Source organism: Oncorhynchus tshawytscha, linkage group LG12, assembly GCF_018296145.1.
Source record: "Oncorhynchus tshawytscha isolate Ot180627B linkage group LG12, Otsh_v2.0, whole genome shotgun sequence".
In the NCBI taxonomy this organism is placed as follows: domain Eukaryota; kingdom Metazoa; phylum Chordata; class Actinopteri; order Salmoniformes; family Salmonidae; genus Oncorhynchus; species Oncorhynchus tshawytscha.
Window position 1 is genome coordinate 33,217,635 of NC_056440.1, and position 24,206 is coordinate 33,241,840.

The 24,206-nt window shown below is 41.9% G+C and overlaps 1 protein-coding gene across 2 annotated transcripts in view; it reads left to right on the forward strand.

Annotated features, from left to right (window-relative positions):
- Nucleotides 1–24,206, forward strand: part of si:dkeyp-14d3.1 (transmembrane protein 132D) — a 175,018-nt gene that overhangs the window by 136,455 nt on the left and 14,357 nt on the right. For both annotated transcript variants that reach the window (XM_024438905.1, XM_024438906.1), the window contains one exon: nucleotides 12,702–12,910. In XM_024438905.1, coding sequence (XP_024294673.1) covers nucleotides 12,702–12,910 — 209 coding nt within the window. The remainder of the gene's footprint in view (nucleotides 1–12,701; nucleotides 12,911–24,206) is intronic.

Below are 24,206 nucleotides of genomic sequence, written 5' to 3' on the forward strand. Positions count from 1 at the left end.
AGCCATGTGATGCTAGCTGCTACAGGAGAATTAGGGAGTAGAAATAGCAGAAGAGCTAATTCTACACAAAAACGTTCCTTTCGTTAGTTGATCAACACAAAAAGACAAGCGCTGTTTTTCTACGGTCGGCAGCGTTAACCTTGTGGTTCACCTGAGAACAGTTGATCAGGAAGACAGGGATCAAGTCGTGCTGAGGAGAGCTTTAGGAATGTAGTGATCTTCGCAAGGAAGAGAGAAAGAATAACCAGAGGGCAGGATGAGATGCGCCTTATTAAAATGGTGGGGCTCACCTCATTCGCCACTCAACTTGTCTGTCTCCAACAGACGTTGTGTGATTGGTTCTTATAATAGTGAATCCGCCTATCAGTGAATCCCAGTGTGAGACATCGAAACAAGTATTTGAAAGAGAACCAGTGGAAAGAAATCCATTTGGGAATTGAAGTCTAAAGCAGTCATTGATATCAGAGGATGAAGAGAGCTCTGATGCTTGACTGTAGCCCTTGGGCTACCCTACACAGTGTACTCCAGACCTTCTTATAGAGACTCATGTCAGGGAGAGAGAAAATAAGTAATAAGGGCCAAGAAACCAGAAAGCCTTGTTCTTTTGTTTGGTGAAAGCGAGGGACATGAGCAACAACAGGACATGAGCAACAACAGGAAAGATGGAAAGTTCTACTTGAGCAGCTGGGAGTCTGGAGTTCTTAACAGTGGCATAGCTTAATCATGACGGGCCCAAGTGCCCCAAAAATTACGGGCCCTGTCACCACCCATATTTCCCTTAGAATGTAAATACTTTTGTTGGTAAGGCTGTGTGTTAATATTACTAAGTATTGTAACAACAGAGCAGAACAAAATCTAAGGGCACATTTGAAGCTGTTACCAGAGAAGCCGCAATATAGCCAATACATTCAGCACCATGGACGGCAGTCAGAATTGAACCCATATAAGTCGATCAGCACCACGGAAAGCACAAAGCGGTCAAAAAACACCCTACTTCATCTGCAAATAATAGGCAATAGCCTATATTATAAAACATAAATATATAGATCAATGTCTTGACAAAAACACCGAAACACAGCTAATGACCAGCTACAGCTATGCTCGCCGAAGTTATGCACAGCGTCAAAACTGACATACCAGTATTTCAGATGACCTGCCTCCCACAGAGGCCTATATCAAAAACACCAGCAAATCAATCAAGTGGAACATTCAAACAGATTGCTTAAATGGCAGCATGCCTTTTAACAGTATATGATGCGTATGTGCTTACTATTATGTTATAGCCTAGTTAAACGTATAGGCTATGATGACAATGAAATGGCTCAGCGGCCGTGCACCAGAACATGGTTTCCAAAGACAGATCGAGCATAGTCGTAGATTGACAAGCAATGTAAATTAATCTCAATAAATCTTGATTTATATAGGCTGTCTGGGTAGCCTGCCCTGTAAAAATATAAGCTTACTCACTCATTTGATTGGCATTTGACGGGCCTTGCGCTCAGCGAAGTCGTTGACTATGGCATTCAAATCCATGGTCCTGGCCCTGGTGTTTTCAATGAACAGAATGGCCAACCCAGTCTCTCCTGTCCCATGCTGCTCCTCAGGTATGATTTAATTATTTTCAGTTTGGAAAAGGAGCGCTCGGGACTGGCTACCGTTACTGAGTCATAGAAAGGAGCATTGTTGTAACTACTTCCCCAATTGTAGCAGTGACTGAATTTTAATCCACAATGAGCATCTTGGCCATGTCTCTCAGTGTAGTGTGCTTTGCTATTTCCTTCTTAAAACAGGCCCTGAAAGAGAGTAATTGGCTAGGGAAGCTTGCCGATATACCTTTGATGTAATGTTCAGCCAGCCGGCTGGTGCTTTCATAGAGCGCATCATCATCTGCGTTGGCCAGGGTAGTGGGATGGATGGAGTCAAACAGACTCTATGTTGCCCGCAGACTTTTACATTTGTTTGACAGCTGGTGGATAACGATGTAAAGGTGTGTATTAAAGATGTTGACTCTAAAACTACTCTCCCCATCAGACAGTCACTCGTCCTCACAGCTCATCAAAATGACACCTTGCCTTCCTTTTCCGAGTGTCTTCAAATGCCTTCTGAGCTCCCCATTTGTCAGCAAGGGTCTCTGCAGTGACTTTGGCCTTCTCAAAATCCTGTCAGAATCCGGACAGGACCTCTATCATGTCATTGAGTAGACTGACTGCCCTGTGCAGGTCTGCGTCTTTGGCCTGTAGCATTTTGGAGACAACGTTCACATTTTCTAAAACCTTAGTCTGCAGAATGAATGTGAATACATTTTTCCATTTTCTTTTTCAGTGCTGCATCATTCCTCTCGTCCTTCTTGTCACTTGAAAACACAATCTTGATGAGGGCCTTTATTACGTCCACATATCTGTATCTCAGGGCGGCAGAATCATATCTAGATGACCAGCGGTTGGGAGACAGTCGTTTTAGTTACATTTTCTTTTCTGATGCAAAATCAAATATACCACTCAACATTGACCATCTCTTTATGCTATGCCCGAAGAAGGTGTATAACAGTTCAACAGTATCATAAAACTGTTTAATCTCTGGCACATTTTTGACAGAGTCGTATAGAGCCAGGTTAACATTGTGCGCTGCGCAATGCACATAAACAGGAAGCGTCTCTTTTTCGGATATTCTGGCCTACACACCCGAATAGACACCGTTCAGGTTAGGAGCTCCATCATACCCCTGCACACAACATTTTGAAATATCCAGCCCATTATCTTCTATGCTGCACAGGACTTTATGTTGAAGTTCAGCTGCTGATGTGTCAGCAGTCTCCAGAAATCCCCAAAACGACTCTGTGATGGTCAGATCTGTGGCGACATTATTTGCAACCCTTATCACTCTCACATAGCAATAAACTTGGCTTAACTGGTCTACTTTGGATACATCCAGTGTGGTGTCCATAATACTATGGAAAAATGGGGCTCCCTGAATGTCAATGACATTCTTTACATGAAGTTGCGTGGAAAAAGGAATGGGGTGGTGAAATAATTTTCTGTCATGGACAAAGGAACTCAAAAGGTGTGATGATATTAATTAAAATGTTGATTTGAATGTGCAAATAGTTAAGAATGATTCGCAAGGAAGGTGGATCTTTTTTAATATGAATGTGGATGAAAAAGAGATTTGGCTCATTAATCTATATGGTCCATATCAGGATGATCCATACTTCTTCGAAACTATTTATACCAATTTATTGAACTTACAGACAACAAATGATCAAATCATTATGGTAGGAGACTATAACACAGTGTTAATAAGTACCTCAATGGACCGTAAAGGAAATCACTCTACAAACTATCATCACTGTGCCCTTAAGGAAATAACAAATATTATGGACACATTAGAAATAGTGAATATTTGGAGACTAAAAAACCCAGATCTAGTGACATGGTGTATAACAATCTTTAAGTCATACCACAGATTCTCAATTGGATTGAGGTCTAGCCTTTGACTAGACCATTCAAAGACATTTAAAAGTTTTCCCTTAAACCACTTGAGTGTTGCTTTAGCAGTATGATTAGGGTCATTGTCCTGCTGGAAGGTGAACCTCCATCCCAGTCTCAAATTTCTGGAAGACTGAAACAGGTTTCCCTCAAGAATTTCCCTCTATTTTGCACCATACATAATTCCTTCAATTCTGACCAGTTTCCCAGTCCCTGCCGATGAAAAACATCCCCAGAGCATGATGCTGCCACTACCATCCTTCACTGTGGGGATGGTATTCTCGGGGTGATGAGGATGTTGGGTTTGCGCCAGATTAGCATTTTCCTTGATGGCCAAAAAGTTACATTTTTGTCTCATCTGACCAGAGTACCTTCTTCCATATGTTTGGGGAGTCTCCCACATGCCTTTTGGTGACCACCAAACGTGTTTGCTTATTTGTTTCTTGAAGCAATGTATTTTTTCTGCCCACTCTTCCGTAAAGCCCAGCTCTGTGGAGTGTATGGTTTAAATGGGTCCTATGGACAGATACTCCAATCTCCGCTGTGGAGCTTTGCAGCTCCTTCAGGGTTATCTTTGGTCTCTTTGTTGCCTCTCTGATTAATGCCCTCCTTGCCTGGTCCGTGAGTTTTGGTGGGCGGCCCTCTCTTGGCAGGTTTGTTGCGGTGCCATATTCTTTCCATTTTTTAAATAATGGATTTAATGGTGCTCCGTGGGATGTTCAAAGTTTCAGATATTTTTTATAGCCCAACCCTGATCTGTACTTCTCCACAACTGTTTGGAGAGCTCCTTGGACTTCATGCTGCTGCTTGCTTGGTGATGCCCCTTGCTTAGTGGTGTTGCAGACTTTGGGGCCTTCAGAACAGGTGTATATATACTGAGATCATGTGACAGATCATGTGACTCGTAGATTACACACAGGTAGACTTTATTTAACTAATTGTGTGACTTCTGAAGGTAATTGGTTGCACCAGATCTTATTTAGGGGCTTCATAGCAAACGGGGTGAATACATATGCACGCACCACTTTTCCGTTTTAATTTTTTTGTTATTTTTTTATTTCACTTCACCAATTTGGGCTATTTTGTGTTTGTCCATTACATGAAATCCAAAATAAAAATCCATTTAAATTACAGATTGTAATGCAACAAAATAGGAAAAATGCCAAGGGGGATAAATACTTTTGCCAGGCACTGTAATTGGCCTTCACATAACTTTCCACGTGAATGGGGATAATGGACATTTAATCAAAGTTTACTGGAGGACAATGCATTTTTAACTAAGACAAAATAATTTATAACTGAATATTTCCAGTATAGTATAGGAACAGCAAATCCACTTATTTTTTGGGATACCTTTAAATGTACCTTCAGATTCAATATTCATCAATAATAAAAAAGAAGTTTCTGGCTAAAGAGACAAGACTAACAAGGGAAACACATTAACTAATAGTACAGGTAGATATGTAATAAAAATGATAATGCAGAGATACAAAGTCATTTTGAAAAAATTCAAGAACCATCTAATATTACAAAAATAAAGCAAACTGGTTGGAATATGGAGAAAATGCACAAAATTCTTCCTGAATCTCCAACACGGGAACGCTAACAAAAAGAATTTGCAGAAACTCGTTACTGAAGACGGAGTCATCTATGATTCTCTGAATGATATTTTAAAAGAGGAAGCTAAATATTTTAAGCATATGTTCTCTTTTCTGTCTCTTCCTCTCCCACTGAATGAAGATTACGGTAAGGAATTCTTTCCAAATAATACAAAAAATTGAAAATTAACAAATGTACAGAATGATCAGTGCGAAGGCCAAATTACAGAGGAATAACTTTTTGAGGCTATTAAATCCTTTCAGTCTGGGAAACCCCCAGGGCTTGATGGAATACCGGTAGAAGTATATCAAGCCTTTTTTTATATACTCAAAGCTCCATTGTTTGATTGTTTTAACTACTCCTATAGAAATGGTAATCTGTCAGGTACTCAGCAGGAAGGTCTGATTTTACTATTATTAAAACAAACCCAGATGGCAAACATAAAGATCCACTCTAAAAAAACTGGAGGCCCCTTACACTTCAATGTTGTGATGCGAAATGCATAGCAGTCATAATTAAAAGGGTTTTACCAGGTACTGTTCATCCTGATCAGACAGGTTTTTTACATGAACGATACATTGGAGATAATATACGATATGACTTCTAGAAATAATAGAACATCGTGAAACATCTAAGAAGCCAAGCCTGGTATTTAAAGCAGATTTTGAAAAGGCATTTGATAAAGTAAGACTGGATTTTATTTATAAATGCCTGGATTTTTATCAATTTTGGTGATTCTCTTATAAAATGTGTAAAAGTAATGTATAGCAACCCCAGGTGTAAAATAGTAAATAATGGCTATTTCTCAGAGTTTTGAATTGTGAAGAGGAGTTAAACAAGGGTGTCCGCTGTCACCATATCTATTCCTTATGGCCATCGAAATGCTAGCTATTAAAATCAGATCCAATAACAACATAAGAGGATTAGAAATCCAAGGCTTAAAAACAAAGGTGTCCATGTATGCTGATGACTCAAGTTTTATATTAAGTCTGCAAGCTAGATCGCTGCAACGTCTCATTGAAGATCTAGATAACTTTTCTGGACTCTGGACTAAAATCTAAATATGATAAATGTACAATATTAGTTATTGGTTCTTTAAAAAAGTTACAACTTTTACATTACCATGCAGTTTACCTATAAAATGGGCTTACAGTGAAGTAGACATACTTGGTATTCATATCACAAAATATATAAATAATCTCTCCACAATGAATTTTTATATAAAATGGAGAGGAGAGGAGAGAGGTAAATACCTGTCTATTTATGGAAAAATTTCCCTGATTAACTCCTTAGTCATATCTCAGTTTACTCACTTATGGTGCTGCCTACTCTGGATGATTCATTTTTCAAATCATATGAGCAAAAAATATTTAGCTTTATCTGGGACTCTCAACCAGATAAAATATAGTTTGCCGATCTATATAATGAATATGAATTAGGTGGGTTGAGATTATTAAATATAAAAGCACTAATCCTCTATCTAAAAGCTTCACTTACTTAAATGTTTTACTTGAACCCTAAATGGTTCTCAAGTAGATTACGAAGAAAAGCTTATCCATTATTTAAAAATTGCCTTCTTGCCTTTGTGCAGATTGCCATGTCTCATTTTCGATAAATTGAAAGTGATACTTTTTCAAAGTATCTCTCTTTTTCAAACAAGCATCGCAGAGCTGGCTACAATTTCAGGTTCATCCCCCTGAAAATATAGAACAAATATTACAACAAATATTATGGCTGAACTCAAATGTGCTGGTTGATAAAATACCAGTATTTATGGGATTTTTTTTAAAAGGGTATTTTGTTCTTAACTCTACCATTCCAATTTACAATATAATTTATGTATTTCGTGGAGTTATCAGAATTGATTACAGTATTAACCCAAAAATTGAGGAGGCAGGTGGCAGAGGGAGGAGGTAGGGAACTGGTCTGTCTGCACAATATAAAGGATTAAAACTGGCGGAGGAATAAAAATAGCATAAATAGGAAAGTATACCAGTTTCATTTGAGGACCAGTATGTTGACAACTGTGCCATACAGATTGCAAAATAGTTGGGAAGAGATTTTGAATGTACCGATTCCATGGTACAGGGTGTATGAGTTGATATACACTGCTCAAACAAATAAAGGGAACACTAAAATAACACATCCTAGTTCTGAATGAATGAAATATTCTTATTAAATACTTTTTTCTTTACATAGTTGAATGTGCTGACAACAAAATCACACAAACATTATCAATGGAAATCAAATTTATCAACCCATGGAGGTCTGGATTTGGAGTCACACTCAAAATTAAAGTGGAAAACCACACTACAGGCTGATCCAACTTTGATGTAAAGTACTTAAAACAAGTCAAAATGAGGCTCAGTAGTGTGTGTGGCCTCCACGTGCCTGTATGACCTCCCTACAATGCCTGGGCATGCTCCTGATGAGGTGGCGGATGGTCTCCTGAGGGATCTCCTCCCAGACCTGGACTAAAGCATCCGCCAACTCCTGGACAGTCTGTGGTGCAACGTGGCGTTGGTGAATGGAGCGAGACATGATGTCCCAGATGTGCTCAATTGGATTCAGGTCTGGGGAACGGGCCAGTCCAGAGCATCAACGCCTTCCTTTTGCAGGAACTGCTGACATACTCCAGCCACATGAGGTCTAGCATTGTCTTGCATTAGGAGGAACCCAGGGCCAACCACACCAGCATATGGTCTCACAAGGGGTCTGAGGATCTCCTCTCGGTACCTAATGGCAATCAGGCTACCTCTGGCGAGCACTGCGGCCCCCCCAAAAAATGCCACCCCACACCATGACTGACCCACCGCCAAACCGGTCATGCTGGAGGATGTTGCAGGCAGCAGAACGTTCTCCACGGCATCTCCAGACTCTGTCACGTCTGTCACATGTGCTCAGTGTGAACCTGCTTTCATCTGTGAAGAGCACAGGGCGCCAGTGGCGAATTTGCCAATCTTGGTGTTCTCTGGCAAATGCCAAACGTCCTGCACGGTGTTGGGCTGTAAGCACAACCCCCACCTGTGGACGTTGGGCCCTCATACCACCCTCATGGAGTCTGTTTCTGACCATTTGAGCAGACACATGCACATTTGCGGCCTGCTGGAGGTCATTTTGCAGGCTTTGGCAGTGCTCCTCCTTGCACAAAGGCGGAGGTAGCGATCGTGCTGCTGGGTTGTTGCCCTCCTAAGGCCTCCTCCACATCTCCTGATGTACCGGCCTGTCTCCTGGTAGCGCCTCCATGCTCTGGACACTACGCTGACAGACACAGCAAACCTTCTTGCCACAGCTCGCATTGATGTGCCATCCTGGATGAGCTGCACTACCTGAGCCACTTGTGTAGGTTGTAGACTCCGTCTCATGCTACCACTAGAGTGAAAGCACCGCCAGCATTCAAAAGTGACCAAAACATCAGCCAGGAAGCATAGGAACTGAGAAGTGGTCTGTGGTCCCCACCTGCAGAACCACTCCTTTATTGGGGGTGTCTTGCTAATTGCCTATAATTTCCACCTGTTGTCTATTCCATTTGCACAACAGCATGTGACATTTATTGTCAATCAGTGTTGCTTCCTAAGTGGACAGTTTGATTTCACAGAAGAGTGATTGACTTGGAGTTACATTGTGTTGTTTAAGTGTTCCCTTTATTTTTTTGAGCAGTGTATTATACGACGCAAGATTGAAGACTTTGTGCTTTTCAGCTAAAATTATTATATAGAATTCTTTCAGAACACTGACATTCCTGTCTTGCAGGAAATCATACATAGAATGAGCAGTATGGCTGGTGGCATTGTCATGCTGAAGGATCATCTCAGGATGAGCCTGCAGTAAGGGTACCACATGAGGGAGGAGGATGTCTTCCCTGTAACGCACAGCGTTGAGATTGCCTGCAATGTCAACAAGCTCAGTCCGATGATCCTATGACACACTGCGCCAGACCATGACGGACCCTCCACCTCCAAATCGATCCCGCTCCAGAGTACAGGCGTCGGTGTAACTCTCATTCCTTCGACGATAAACGCGAATCGGACCATCACCCCTGATGAGACAAAACCGCAACTCGTCAGTGAAGAGCACTTTTTGCCAGTCCTGTATGGTCCAGCAACGGTGGGTTTGCGCCCATAGGCGATGTTGTTGCCGGTGATGTCTAGTGAGGACCTACCTTACAACAGGCCTACAAGCCTTTGGTCCAGCCTCTAACAGCCTATTCCGGACAGTCTGTATGGAGGGATTGTGCATTCCTGGTGTAAATCTGGCAGAGGTTGTTGCCATCCTGTACCTGTCCCGCAGATGTGATGTTCGGATGTACCGATCCTGTGCAGGTGTTGTTACACGTGGTCTGCCACTGTGAGGACGATCAGTTGTCTGTCCTGTCTCCCTGTAGCGCTGTCCACCAGTACGGACATTGCAATTTCTTGCCCTGGCCACATCTGCAGTCCTCATGCCTCCTTGCAGCATGCCTAAGGCACATTCACACAGATGAGTAGGGACCATGGGCATCTTTCTTTTTGTGTTTTTCAGAGTCAGTAGAAGGGCCTCTTTAGTGTCCTACGTTTTCATAACTGTGACCTTAATTGCCTACCGTCTGTAAGCTGTTAGTGTCTTAATGACCGTTCCAGAGGTGCATATTCATTAATTGTTTATGGTTCATTGAACAAGCATGGGAAACAGTGTTTAAACCCTTTACAATGAAGAGCTGTGAAGTTATTTGGATTTTTACGAATTATCTTTGAAAGACGGGGTCTTGAAAAAGGGACGCTTCTTTTTTTGCTAAGTTTAGATGGATTAAATAATTGTTTGCTGAGTTTTGTTGCTTAGAAATCCGAAGAGGGTGGCCAGCAGAGATGAGTGGGATGGGTTGAGGGAAGCTGAGGGTTGGGATGTGGAATTGGGAGTGGAGTTGCTGGGTGCGAGAGAGAATGATGGTCAAAGATAAAGTATAAAAAATCAAAATCAAAAATAATCAAAAGTAAGTTTGAATGACACTGAGGGGCAATGTTTTTACAGCTAATGTCAGTTTGCCTGAGGCTGATGCCGTGCAGGTGTTTGTACACATATGCATATACACATACTGTCATTCAAATGCACACATACATGGACACACACATATGTAAACATATACAGTTGGCCTTGCTGTTATGAGTTTAGTTGTCCTTGATGTCCTTTGTTTTTTTTTGCAAATAATAATAATAAGAACAACGCTTTGGAGAGTATTTGCACAATGAATCCCAGAATGCATTTCATTATCTTAACATGGAATTGAAACTATTGAATAATATGATTTATTTAGCAAATTAATATAATTTTTCTGGTGAAACCATCAATGAGATAATTTATCATATAGACTACGTTAAAGAAAGATCTTCTCGTCAAATCGTAGATGTGATGGACCCGCGTCAACAATTAATACTTGAGGTTGGTGGGATGGTATTCATATTACATATGGGGCCCGCGGCTCGCAGATCCGGGCCTGTCACCGGGCCCATGTACGTCGCGGGCCCTGGTGTGACCGCACAGGCTGAAGCTACGCCACTGGTTCTTAAGCTGCATCAGACAAGCAGTGATGCAGGGAGAGGAGAGCTCCGGAGGAGCTGGCTATCTGTCACACAAGCCCTTTTACTTGAGGATACACTCTCTGTTCTGTGAATGATGAATGCTTATTCATGTCTTTTATATCTGACAGTAAAGAAGCAACTTTGAAATTGAAAAACATATTTTATGAATTAATCTCAATTCGTCTCATTGAAGTAGTAAATTGCTAATGGGAGTTTGCTCATAATATCTGCTTTAAAAATAGATTGTCTACTCCATATGCTTTTAGAATCTTTGTGTTTGTGTGCATGTGTTTTTGTGTTTGATGCACTCCTGCAGCTGCCGGCCACACCTCTGAATGACCTTTGTGGTTGTGTTTGGTTGTGTGTGTGTTTTGTATTTGTGGTGCTAAACTGGCTTCATCATAAGGCTTTGAGAAATAGAGGCTGGGTGTGGATCAAGGAGTAGTTGCTAGTGAAGGGGCGAGTCAGCCAGCTGAAGCGATGACGAGCTGTGAAGCCCTGCCTTTTTCAATGTCATGCAATCGGCCCAGTGATTTCCTCTGAAAGGCCATTTGCAAAACAGATGGTTTTGAGTTTTCATGTTATCAGTGGAGACCAGCCTTCCTTTCTCTTGCTTCCATCTGTTGGTTCTACATTCTGTTGGTACTACATAGCCATGGGCAGATCCGTTGGTAATCTAAGGGCCTGGATTGCAACCCTCCCTCCACACATTTAAGATGTGCCCCAACCCTCCTCCTTTCTCCTTTTGTAGTTGGGAATAAAGAGTATGGATGAACAGTGAAGCTTTCATCTTATTTTTCAAAGGACAAACGCTAGATAAAATGTATCAGAGGGACACACAACACTGTAGTCAAATCAAATCAAATCAAATGTATTTATATAGCCCTTCGTACATCAGCTGATATCTCAAAGTGCTGTACAGAAACCCAGCCTAAAACCCCAAACAGCAAGCAATGCAGGTGTAGAAGCACGGTGGCTAGGAAAACTCCCTAGAAAGGCCAAAACCTATTTATTTATTTTTACCTTTATTTAACCAGGCAAGTCAGTTAAGAACAAATTATTTTTTTCAATGATGGCCTAGGAACAGTGGGTTAACTGCCTGTTCAGAGGCAGAACGACAGATTTGTACCTTGTCAGCTCGGGGATTTGAACTTGCAACCATCCGGTTACTAGACCAATGCTCTAACCACTAGGCTACACTGCCGCCCCAGGAAGAAACCTAGAGAGGAACCAGGCTATGTGGGGTGGCCAGTCCTCTTCTGGCTGTGTCGGGTGGAGATTTTAACAGAACATGGCCAAGATGTTCAAATGTTCATAAATGACCAGCATGGTCGAATAAGGCAGAACAGTTGAAACTGGAGCAGCAGCACGGTCAGGTGGACTGGGGACAGCAAGGAGTCATCATGTCAGGTAGTCCTGGGGCATGGTCCTAGGGCTCAGGTCCTCCGAGAGAGAGAAAGAAAGAGAGAATTAGAGAGAGCATATGTGGGGTGGCCAGTCCTCTTCTGGCTGTGCCGGGTGGAGATTATAACAGAACATGGCCAAGATGTAGGGCATCTCATATTGGTCCATTTTAGGGTGAAAATGATAGACAAACTACAGTTACAGTACAGTACATTGCAGTTTGAAAAGTGTGTGTGTGTGTGTGTGTGTACTTGTTCTCCTACCTTATCATGACTCCAATATCCTGACAAGGTAGGAAAACAAGTACTAAAAAAGTCAGGACTTTTTCCATGTCCTAAATTTGTTCAAATGCTATTTTAAGCTGAAGGGTTAGGTTTCGAGGTTAGGGTAAGACTTAAGGTTAGGGTTTTGGGGGTTAAGGATAGGGTTAAAGTTAGGTTAAGGGTTAGGGAAAATAGGATTTTTAATGTTGAAACATTTTTACTCCCCAAAAGGCCAGAAATGTCATGAAAATAAAGCTGTGTTTGTCCACGTGCATGCTTGTGTCCAGCCTTGTCCATTGAGTTGGATTTGTCTGGTTCTGATGGTGCTGCTTGGTTGGGGATCTCTTTAGGTGACACTTACACATGCTTCTCTCCCCTCTCCTATTCCTGTCCAGGTGTCAGACAGGTGTGACTACGTGTTTGTGAATGGGAAGGAGATGAAGGGCAAGGTGAGGATGATGGTGAACTTCACCTACAGCTACCTGAGTGCCCAACTGGAGATGAACGTGTGGATCCCACGGCTGCCCCTCCAGATCGAGGTGTCTGACACAGAGCTCAGCCAGATCAAGGGATGGAGGGTGCCCATCATGACCAGCAGCCAAAGGTATGTGTCCCTCGTCCCCCTCCATAGAATCACATGGACAGACTCTTCACCCATGCAGTCCACGCCAGGTAAGTGGACAGAAAATGGAGATGATCGAAAGAGCATGCACAAAAGCTCTTATTTTCAACATATGATATTGTTCTGCCCTTTTATATGAACCTTTGTGTGAAGGTCACACATCTCCCCCCGGGCCCGAGATCTCGTCTCCTCTAACACCTTATCCACCAACACCTTATTCTGCTGGCCTCACACTCCAATGGTGGGAGCAGAACTCAGGTCTACCTACTGGAATTAGTACTGGACATATTCACTATTGTGTCTGGAAAGTGTCCCTTCCCTCGCCTGCCAGCCTGGAAATAAAGGCCTCTGGCTCATTAAACTTTTTCACTGACTGACAACGAGGCATATACAGTGAGCTCCAAAAGTATTGGGACAGTGACACATTTTGTGTTGTTTTGGTTCTGTACTCCAACACTTCGGATTTGAAAGGATATAATGACTATGAGGTTAAAGTGCAGACTGACAGTATTCATTTGAGGGTATGAATGGTAAATCCAAATAAATGAATGGTAAATATTGAATTGTGTCATTTTGCAGTCACTTTTACTGTGAAGAAGAATAGAATTTGCTTCTAAACATGTCTACATTAATTTGGATGCTACCATGATTACGGGTAGACTTGAATGAATCGTGAATAATGATGAGTGAGAAAGTTGGATGCACAAATATCATACCCCCCGAAAAAAGTTAACCTCCCATGTTATTGTAATGGTGAGAGGTTAGCATGTCTTCCCCCAAGACATGCTAACCTCTCACCATTACAATAACATGGGAGGCTAACTTTTTGATTAACTTATGATATTTGTGAGTCTATAACTTTCTCACTCATCATTATTCATGATTCATTCACGTCTATCCGTAATCATGGTACCATCCAAATTATTGTAGAAGTGTTTAGAAACATATTCTATTATTATTTACAATAGAGATGACTCCAAAATGACACAATACATTATTTACCATTCATTTATATTGGGCACAAAGTAATCTGAAACACAACCAAAACAAACAGCAAATGCATCCAACACTGCATCACAAGTTTAATGTAATCATTGAGTGCTAGGAATATGGGGCAAAATAATACACTTTTGACTACTTTAATAGACATAAACTCAGCAAAAAAAGAAACATCCCTTTTTCCAGGACCCTGTTTTTCAAAGATAATTCGTACAAATCCAAATAACTTCACAGATCTTCATTCTAAAGGGTTCAAACACTGTTTCCCATGCTTGTTCAATGAACCATAAACAATTAATGAACATGCACCGGTCATTAAGACACGAACAGCTTACAGACGGTACAAACCCACCATTGCTGGACCAGACTGGCAAAAAGTTCTCTTCACTGGCGAGTCGCGGTTTTGTCTCACCAGGGTTGTTGGTTGGATTTGCGTTTATCGTCGAAGGAATGAGCGTTACACCGAGGCCTGTACTCTGGACTCTTGATTTGGAGGTGAAGGGTCCGTCATGGTCTGGGGCGGTGTGTCACAGCATCATCGGACTGAGCTTGTTGTCATTGCAGGCAATCTAAAAGCTGTGCGTTACAGGGAAGACATCCTCCTCCCTCATGTGGTACCCTTCCTGCAGGCTCATGCTGACATGACCCTCCAGCATGACAATGCCACCAGCCATACTGCTCATTCTGTGCATGATGTCCTGCAAGACAGGAATGTCAGTGTTCTGCCATGGCCAGCGAAGAGCCCAGATCTCAATCCCATTGAGCACGTCTGGGACCTGTTGGATCGAAGGGTGAGGGCTAGGGCCATTCCCCCCAGAAATGTCAGAGAACTTGCAGGTGCCTTGGTGGAAGAGTGGGGTAACATGTCACAGCAAGAACTGGCAAATCTGGTGCAGTCCATGAGGAGGAGATGCACAGCTGATGGCCACACCTGATACTGTTACTTTTGATTTTGACCCCCCCTTTGTTCAGGGACACATTATTCCATTTCTGTTAGTCACATGTCTGTGGAACTTGTTCAGTTTATGTCTCAGTTGTTGAATCTTGTTATGTTCATACAAATATTTACAAGTTAAATTTGCTGAAAATAAACGCAGTTGACAGTGAGAGGACGCTTCTTTTTTTGCTGAGTTTATAAGTGAATTTGTCCCAATACCTTTGCTCACCTAACATGGGGGGACTATGCACAAATAGTGCTGTAATTTCTAAATGTTTCACCCGATATGGATAAAAATACCCTCACATTAAAGCTGACAGTCTGCACTTGAACCTCGTAGCCATTGTATCATTTCAAATCCAAAGTGTTAGAGTACAGAGCCAAAACAACAACATGTGTCACTGTCCCAATACTTTTGGAGCTCACTGTAGTTTGGATTTGTGGGGGCTTGTTGTGTAATGTGTGATGTTGTTTTCCAAATGTGTGTTGGGACAGCCCATTTCTGTTGTTGTTGATGAGAGTGTGTCCATTCTGGCTTGGCTGCCGACAGACCTCTGGGAGACAGACCGTCTTTGTTTATCAGTGAATAACAGGCGTGACCTTGCAAAGTAGCAGCGTGACTGGTGACAAGAGCGGGCACCAGCACCCGTCCACAGAGCAGGGGGCCACTCAGAGCCACAATACCAAGAGAAGGGACCTGCCTCCGTCTGATAGGCTGCCAAGTGTTCCACACAGACACGGGGGAGAGAGAGAAAGAAAGAGAGAGAAAGAGAGAGGGAGGGGGAATGACAGTCAGGGCCGGCTCTAGCTTCTGGTTGGGGGGCCCGCCACGTAGTGGCAAAACATTTTAGTGGCCTCTTTTCTTGACGGTGGAGAGGAATGTTTTAGTTTTAAATTTAATTTAGCCGAATAGCCTGCCAGTAGCCTACCAAAGTTTTCACAGTGTTCATTAGAATGTAAAGTAATGAACATGGCGCATCTCTAGTCCAAACCTTTCAATAGTTAGGCTATCCATATTACCAGAGCTTCATCTTATTCTTTCTATATCAATGGCAGATTCGTGGCTGAATGGAACATGCCAAAACTTTGGAGATAACAATAGATGGCAAAGTCAAAGTTTTTTCCTATCCATCTGTGGCAAGGTTTTCCCTAAATACCTGTGACAAATCCATCTCCAGAACCGGCCATAGCTTAGCCAGCTGGCTAATCTTTGGAATACGGTGTAACAGATTGCTAGCTCGATAATGCTAGCTAGCTGCACTGACAGCCCTACTTGTTGTTATTTCTCTGCTACATGTGGAAATCACCACAACGTTCCCACCCCCAATTCCTGAATATGTATTAGAAGCCTGCATCATTCTTCGAAGGTGGAACCTAAACAAGACTTAACGCTATAGGACAGGCATTACATCGAAATAGGGGTGGAATTGTCCTCTGTTGGGGGCCTTTAAAGCAAAATTCCTACAATTCTACAAATTATGCCATGTTAATATGATATCTGAGTGAGACTGACTGACAAAATCAATGGCAGCCCCCTGGAAGTCAAGACCCCTGTGCATGCACCCTGCGTGCCTGGTCAGTATTCGGCCATGATTACTAGAAGTTTAAATAGCTGGCTAGACTAACTACCAATCAAAAAATGTACATGGCTAATTGTCAACTAATTAAGTGACTGACATAACAAGAGAAAAACTGCTGATGTACAACCAAATATTGAAATTGCACCTGGTGTATTTTACTATTCTAACTCTCAATAGTAAGTTGAGACCCGGGGGCCCTAAGTAACCGCATATGTCGCTTATGCCTGGAGCCGGCCCTGGCGACAGTGTCCAGGCCTTGGGAGTGGGGTGCTTGCCAGAACGGTAGGTTCAGTGTTTCATTTGCAAGGTTTGCTCCCCCCCACCCCCACCCAGCCCCCTCCAAGATAACCGTTTACAAGCAGGCTCATTAATTAATTCCCCTCGCTCAGGGACACAAGTGTGCTCTCTGTGAGGGATGTGCAACATGTCATGATGCTTTTCTTATCATGGCTGTGTTTCCTTTGTTACAGGTTGCATTTGGGAAGTGCTTCTTATGTTCTGTTTTTAGAACATCTGCATGTTTCTAATAATATACAGTGGCAAGAAAAAGTATGTGAACCCTTTGGAATTACCTGGATTTCTGCATAAATTTGATCTGATCTTCATCTAAGTCACAACAATAGACACACTTAAACTAATAACACACAAATGATTGTATTTTTCTTGTCTATATTAAATACATAATTTAAATATTCACAGTGTAGGTTGGAAAAAGTATGTGAACCCCTAGGCTAATGACTTCTCCAAACGCTAATTGGAGTCAGGAGTCAACTAACCTGGAGTTGAATCAATAAGACGAGACTGGAGATTTTGGTTAGAGCTGCCTTGCCCCATAAAAACAGTCACAAAATTTGAGTTTGCTATTCACAAGAAGCATTGCCTGATGTGTACTATGCCTCGAACAAAAGAGATCTCAGAAGACCAAAGATTAAGAATTGTTGCCTTGCATAAAGCTGGTAAGGGTTACAAAATTATCTCTAAAAGTCTGTCCACGGTAAGACAAATTGTCTATAAATGCAGAAATTTCAGCGCTTTTGCTACTCTCCCTAGGAGTGGCTGTCCACTAAAGATGACTGCAAGACCACAGCGCAGAATGCTCAATGAGGTTAAGAAGAATCCTAGAGTGTCAGCTAAATCTCCGGAAGATGCTAACATCTCTGTTGACGGGTCTACAATACGTAAAACACTAAACAAGAATGGTGTTCATGGGAGGTCACAATGGAAGAAACCACTGGTGTCCAAAAAAAACAATGCTGCACATCTGAAGTCGCAAAAGAGCACCTGGATGTTCCACAGAGCTACTGGCAAGATATTCTGAGGACAGATGAAACTAAAGGTGTGTTGTTTGGAAGGAACACACAACACTATGTGTGGAGAAAAAAAGGCACAGCACACCAACATCAAAACCTCATCCCAACTGTAAAGTGTGGTGGAGGGAGCATCATGGTTTGGGGCTGTTTTGCTGCCACATACATTATCTTCCCACTGTAAGCGCTTGTGTGGGGAAAAAAAGTGCTGATCTTGCCAAAACAATGACACTAACTGGCCTCCTTTGACATTACATTGTGCACCTGCACTTGAATGCTGTTCAGAAATGTAGACCATAAAAGCTATAGATTTTCTTGGAAGAGAAAATGCAGCTGCAGTGCTGTCCATTTCTCCTCAAATGACCTTCATTAGGTCTTTGTAATAGAAAAACAACATGCAGCAATATGCCAAAACAATTACCTAACAGAGTCCACGGGGCAGTGGAAAATGAGCATGATACAAACATTTCTTCCGAAGCTCAATCTGGGAATGAGAGTGAATAAAGGAGAGAGAGAAATGTCTTTCAGATGTAGGTTGTTCCCCGAGTTGGATTTACCTATTAGATTAAAGGTCCAATGCAGCCTTTTTATATCTCAATATCAAATCATTCTGGGAAACAAGTAAGTACGTTATTAGCTAGGTTTCCACCCAATTGGCGACCGAATTTCATGCGAATATTCCAAAATTTGTATAAAAACAATATGCACATTTTTCCACCAGAGATCTTTTTCCATCAAATTAACTTGTGGATAATAGGCTGTGCATGATGACATAGTGCACATAAAAATAACTTTTGCCGTTAAATTCCAATGTGCAAATGAATTCTACTGATGGTTTTGTCACAAAAATGTTTGCGTTATATAGCGTAAGTGCCCACTCTGGTATTGGCACATGTGCTCTAGCTATCAGCTTACATATACAGTGTGGGTATAGCCTACATGATAAGATTATTATGGACAAAAGAGCAAGATTATTTTTGCTTGTCAAACAGCAGCCAAGCATCGATCACACTTGTTATAAAACCGATAGCTTAAGCTTTTAAAGAGTTAACTAACGAAAGAAAGTTCCATTTCATTCAGGCTGATTTGACACTAGCTAGCTAAGTTAACATTACCTGACACTCTTGTCACTGCTCTCCCTTTCTTGTTCGCTGCTGTGGCTGGAAATATTTCAATAAACTATTCTGAGAAAAAAAAAATCAAAGACAGATAAATGGAGCTATCTTGCTTGCACTTGATACAGTTCCAAACTAACTAACTAGCTAACTTGCTAGACTAGTAACGTTAGTTAACCATGTTCCTATCATCAACATACTCGAGGATATTGGATAGCTAATTGCCATTACAATTGTGGCAGCAATATTATAGATATAAATTATGGTAGTAGAGTTTTTAGGTTATAGCTAGCTTATGTAGTTAACTAGTTTATTTAATTAATTAATTAATTTAACCTTTCTTTACCAAAAGGTAAAAGGCCTCCTGTGGGGACGGGGGTTGGGATAAAAACAAAATCTATATATATACAGTGCCTTGCGAAAGTATTCGGCCCCCTTGAACTTTGCGACCTTTTGCCACATTTCAGGCTTCAAACATAAAGATATAAAACTGTATTTTTTTGTGAAGAATCAACAACAAGTGGGACACAATCATGAAGTGGAACGACATTTATTGGATATTTCAAACTTTTTTAACAAATCAAAAACTGAAAAATTGGGCGTGCAAAATTATTCAGCCCCCTTAAGTTAATACTTTGTAGCGCCACCTTTTGCTGCGATTACAGCTGTAAGTCGCTTGGGGCATGTCTCTATCAGTTTTGCACATCGAGAGACTGACATTTTTTTCCCATTCCTCCTTGCAAAACAGCTCGAGCTCAGTGAGGTTGGATGGAGAGCATTTGTGAACAGCAGTTTTCAGTTCTTTCCACAGATTCTCGATTGGATTCAGGTCTGGACTTTGACTTGGCCATTCTAACACCTGGATATGTTTATTTTTGAACCATTCCATTGTAGACTTTGCTTTATGTTTTGGATCATTGTCTTGTTGGAAGACAAATCTCCGTCCCAGTCTCAGGTCTTTTGCAGACTCCATCAGGTTTTCTTCCAGAATGGTCCTGTATTTGGCTCCATCCATCTTCCCATCAATTTTAACCATCTTCCCTGTCCCTGCTGAAGAAAAGCAGGCCCAAACCATGATGCTGCCACCACCATGTTTGACAGTGGGGATGGTGTGTTCAGGGTGATGAGCTGTGTTGCTTTTACGCCAAACATAACGTTTTGCATTGTTGCCAAAAAGTTCAATTGTGGTTTCATCTGACCAGAGCACCTTCTTCCACATGTTTGGTGTGTCTCCCAGGTGGCTTGTGGCAAACTTTAAACGACACTTTTTATGGATATCTTTAAGAAATGGCTTTCCTCTTGCCACTCTTCCATAAGGCCAGATTTGTGCAATATACGACTGATTGTTGTCCTATGGACAGAGTCTCCCACCTCAGCTGTAGATCTCTGCAGTTCATCCAGAGTGATCATGGGCCTCTTGGCTGCATCTCTGATCAGTCTTCTCCTTGTATGAGCTGAAAGTTTAGAGGGACGGCCAGGTCTTGGTAGATTTGCAGTGGTCTGATACTCCTTCCATTTCAATATTATTGCTTGCACAGTGCTCCTTGGGATGTTTAAAGCTTGGGAAATCTTTTGTATCCAAATCCGGCTTTAAACTTCTTCACAACAGTATCTTGGACCTGCCTGGTGTGTTCCTTGTTCTTCATGATGCTCTCTGCGCTTTTAACGGACCTCTGAGACTATCACAGTGCAGGTGCATTTATACGGGACTTGATTACACACAGGTGGATTGTATTTATCATCATTAGTCATTTAGGTCAACATTGGATCTTTCAGAGATCCTCACTGAACTTCTGGAGAGAGTTTGCTGCACTGAAAGTAAAGGGGCTGAATAATTTTGCACGCCCAATTTTTCAGTTTTTGATTTGTTAAAAAAGTTTGAAATATCCAATAAATGTCGTTCAACTTCATGATTGTGTCCCACTTGTTGTTGATTCTTCACAAAAAAATACAGTTTTATATCTTTATGTTTGAAGCCTGAAATGTGGCAAAAGGTCGCAAAGTTCAAGGGGGCCGAAAACTTTCGCAAGGCACTGTATATATATATATATATATATATATATATATATATATATATATATATATATATATATATATATATATATATATATATATATATATATATATATATATATATATATATATATATATATAGGACACCACAACCCTGCATAAAGAGAGACCTTAAACAACAACATAGCATAGCAGAAACACATGACAACACAGCATGGTAGCAACACAACATGACAACAACATGGTAGCAACACAACATGGCAGCAGAACAAATGGTAGCAGCACAAAACATGGTACAAACATTATTGGGCACAGTCAACATCACAAAGGGCAAGAAGGTAGAGACAACAATACATCACGCGAAGCAGCCACAACTGTCAGTAAAAGTGTCCATGATTGAGTCTTTGAATGAAGAGATTGAGATAAAACTGTCCAGTTTGAGTGTTTTTTTAGAGCTCGTTCCAGTCACTAGCTGCAGCGAACTGAAAAGACGAGCGACCCCGATATGTGTGTGCTTTGGGGACCTTTGTGAATGGCAGAATGGGTGGCAGAACCCCCCTCATAGCCTGGTTCTTCTCTAGGTTTCTTCCTAGGTTTTGGCCTTTCTCTGAAGTTTTTCCTAGCCAACGTGCTTCAACACCTGCATTGCTTGCTGTTTGGGGTTTTAGGCTGGGTTTCTGTACAGCACTTTGAGATATCAGCTGATGTACGGAGGGCTATATAAATACATTTGATTTGATTTGTATGTGGAGCATGAGGGCTGCAGTAGCTATCTCAGATAGGGGGGAGTGAGGCCTAAAAGGGTTTTATAAATAAGCATCAACCAGTGGGTCTTGCGACGGGTATACAGTGATGAGTGACTACCTCAAGCTCAAAATCCTCAGAGGTAGTAATCACACCGGTGGGGAGAGGGGCATTCTTCTTACCAAACCACATCACCTCTGTTTTTGTGATGTTCAGAACAAGGTTAAGGGCGGAGAAAGCTTGTTGTACACTAAGAACGCTTTGTTGTAGAGCGTTTAACACAACATGCGGGAGGTCCTAGGATCGAGCTTTGGGGTACTCCCTTGGTGACAGGAAGTGGCTGAGACAGCAGATGTTCTGACTTTAAACACTGCACTCTTTCAGAGAGGTAGTTAGCCAACCAGGCCAAAGACCCCTCAGAGACACCAATACTCCTTAGCCGGCCCACAAGAATGGGATGGTCTACCATATCAAAAGCTTTGGCCAAGTCAATAAAAATAGCAGCACAACATTGCTTAGAATCAAGGACAATTGTGACATCATTTAGGACCTTTCAGGTTGCAGTGACACATCCATAACCTGAGCAGAAACACAGATTTCATACCATGGAGAATACTATAGACATCAATAAAGCCAGTGAGTTGATTATTGACAAGTTTTTCCAACACTTTCTATAAACAGGGCAAAATAGAAATTGGCCTATAACAGTCAGGATCAGCTTGATCTCCCCCTTTTAAATAAAGGACGCACCATGGCGGCCCTCCAAGCAATGGGAACCTTCCCAGAGAGGAGAGAGGTTAAAGAGGTCAGAGATAGGCTTGGTGATGATAGGGACTGCAACCTTAAAGAAGAAAGTGTCCAAACCATCTGACCCAGATGTTTTTTGGGGGTCAAGTTTAAGGAGCTCCTTTAGCACCTCGGACTCAGTGACTGCCTGCAGGGAGAAACTTTGTAGCGGGGCAGGGGAAAAAGAGGGAGGAGCATCGGGGCTAGTCGCATTAGAATGGGGTGGGAGATGAGGAAATGATGGACAGGCAAGAAGGCATGGCTGAGTCAAATAGGAATCCCGACTTAATGAAGTGGTGATTTAAAAAACTCAGCCATGTGCTTCTTTTCAGTAACAACCACATCATCAACTTTAAGGGACATGGGCAGCTGTGAGGAGGAGGGTTTATTCTCTAGGTTTTTAACCGTTTTCCATAACTTCTTGGGGTTGACCCATAGAGAAAGAAATGCTCCTTAAAGTATCTAACTTTGGCCTTCCGGATAGCCTGAGTGCACTTATTTCTCATTTGCCTGAACGAGAGCCAGTCAGCCTGAGTGTGTGTGCCGAGCGTTTCGCCAAATTAAATTCTTGAGGTGAAGTAACTCTGCCAGATTACGGTCAAACCAGGGGCTGAACCTGTTTTTAATTGTAATTTTCTTTATGGGGGAGTTTTTCCACTGAAAATATAGATAAAAGGTCCAAGTGTCTTCGACTAGTTGGCTAGCTAACGTTAGTCAAACAAACAAGCTAACATACCTTTCTTTCAGTTTCTCACACAGGAGCATCCTGAGGTGATTCACGTGAATTGTGTTTTGCACCGCAGAGCTTATGTTTTACCCACTGGTCACTCGGGCACTGGTTCCTGGTGTACCGTTTCTCGCGCAGGTGCATTCTGAAGTGATTCAAGTGAATTGTGTTTCGTGCTGCGTCTGTATCGAACACTGGTCACTTTCTTGAGATTATCTATTTACCAAGAAAGGTAAATGTGCTTTACAGAACTTTATTGAAACTATGTTTCTTTTGGTGTGGTGGGAATGATTCTGTCGTGGTGTAGCGCCACACTTAAATGAACACAGAGGAAACACTGGTACAGAGAGATCCTTGATGAAAACCTGCTCCAGAGCGCTCAGGACCTCAGACTGGGACAAAGGTTCACCTTCCAATAGGACAGAAACCCTAAGCACACAGCCAAGACAATGCAGGAGTGGCTTCGGGACAAGTCTCCAAATGTCCTTGAGTGGCCAAGCCAGAGCCCGGACTTGAACCCGATTGAACATCTCTGGAGAGACCTGAAAATAGCTGTGCAGCGAAGCTCCCCATCCAACCTGACAGAGCTTGAGAGGATCTGCAGAGAAGAATGTGAGAAACTCCCCAAATACAGATGTGCCAAGCTTTTTGCATCATACCCAAGAAGACTCGAGGCTGTAATCGCTGCCAAAGGTGCTTCAATAAAGTACTGAGTAAAGGGTCTGAATACTTATATAAATGTGATATTTCTGTTTTTTTTAATACATTTGCCAATATACCGCCATTTCTCCCATAATGAATTTTACCAACACAGAAATATCCCACCTTGTCTCGTGTATTTTATTTGTTCGACGTTTCAAAAGTTAACCATAAAATGTGCTGTTTCCATCAGGCCTGCCGTGACATTTTTTATCCAACATGTACTTTACTGGCATAAAAAGGTTGGATGGAGACCTGGTTATAGTGATTGTTTTCAATTAAAATGGTCAAAAATAAACAAAATAGCTTTTCAGCAATGGGCAATTTATCAAGCAAGATTTTTGCTAGGACTGTCTGGGAGTGGTCTGAGT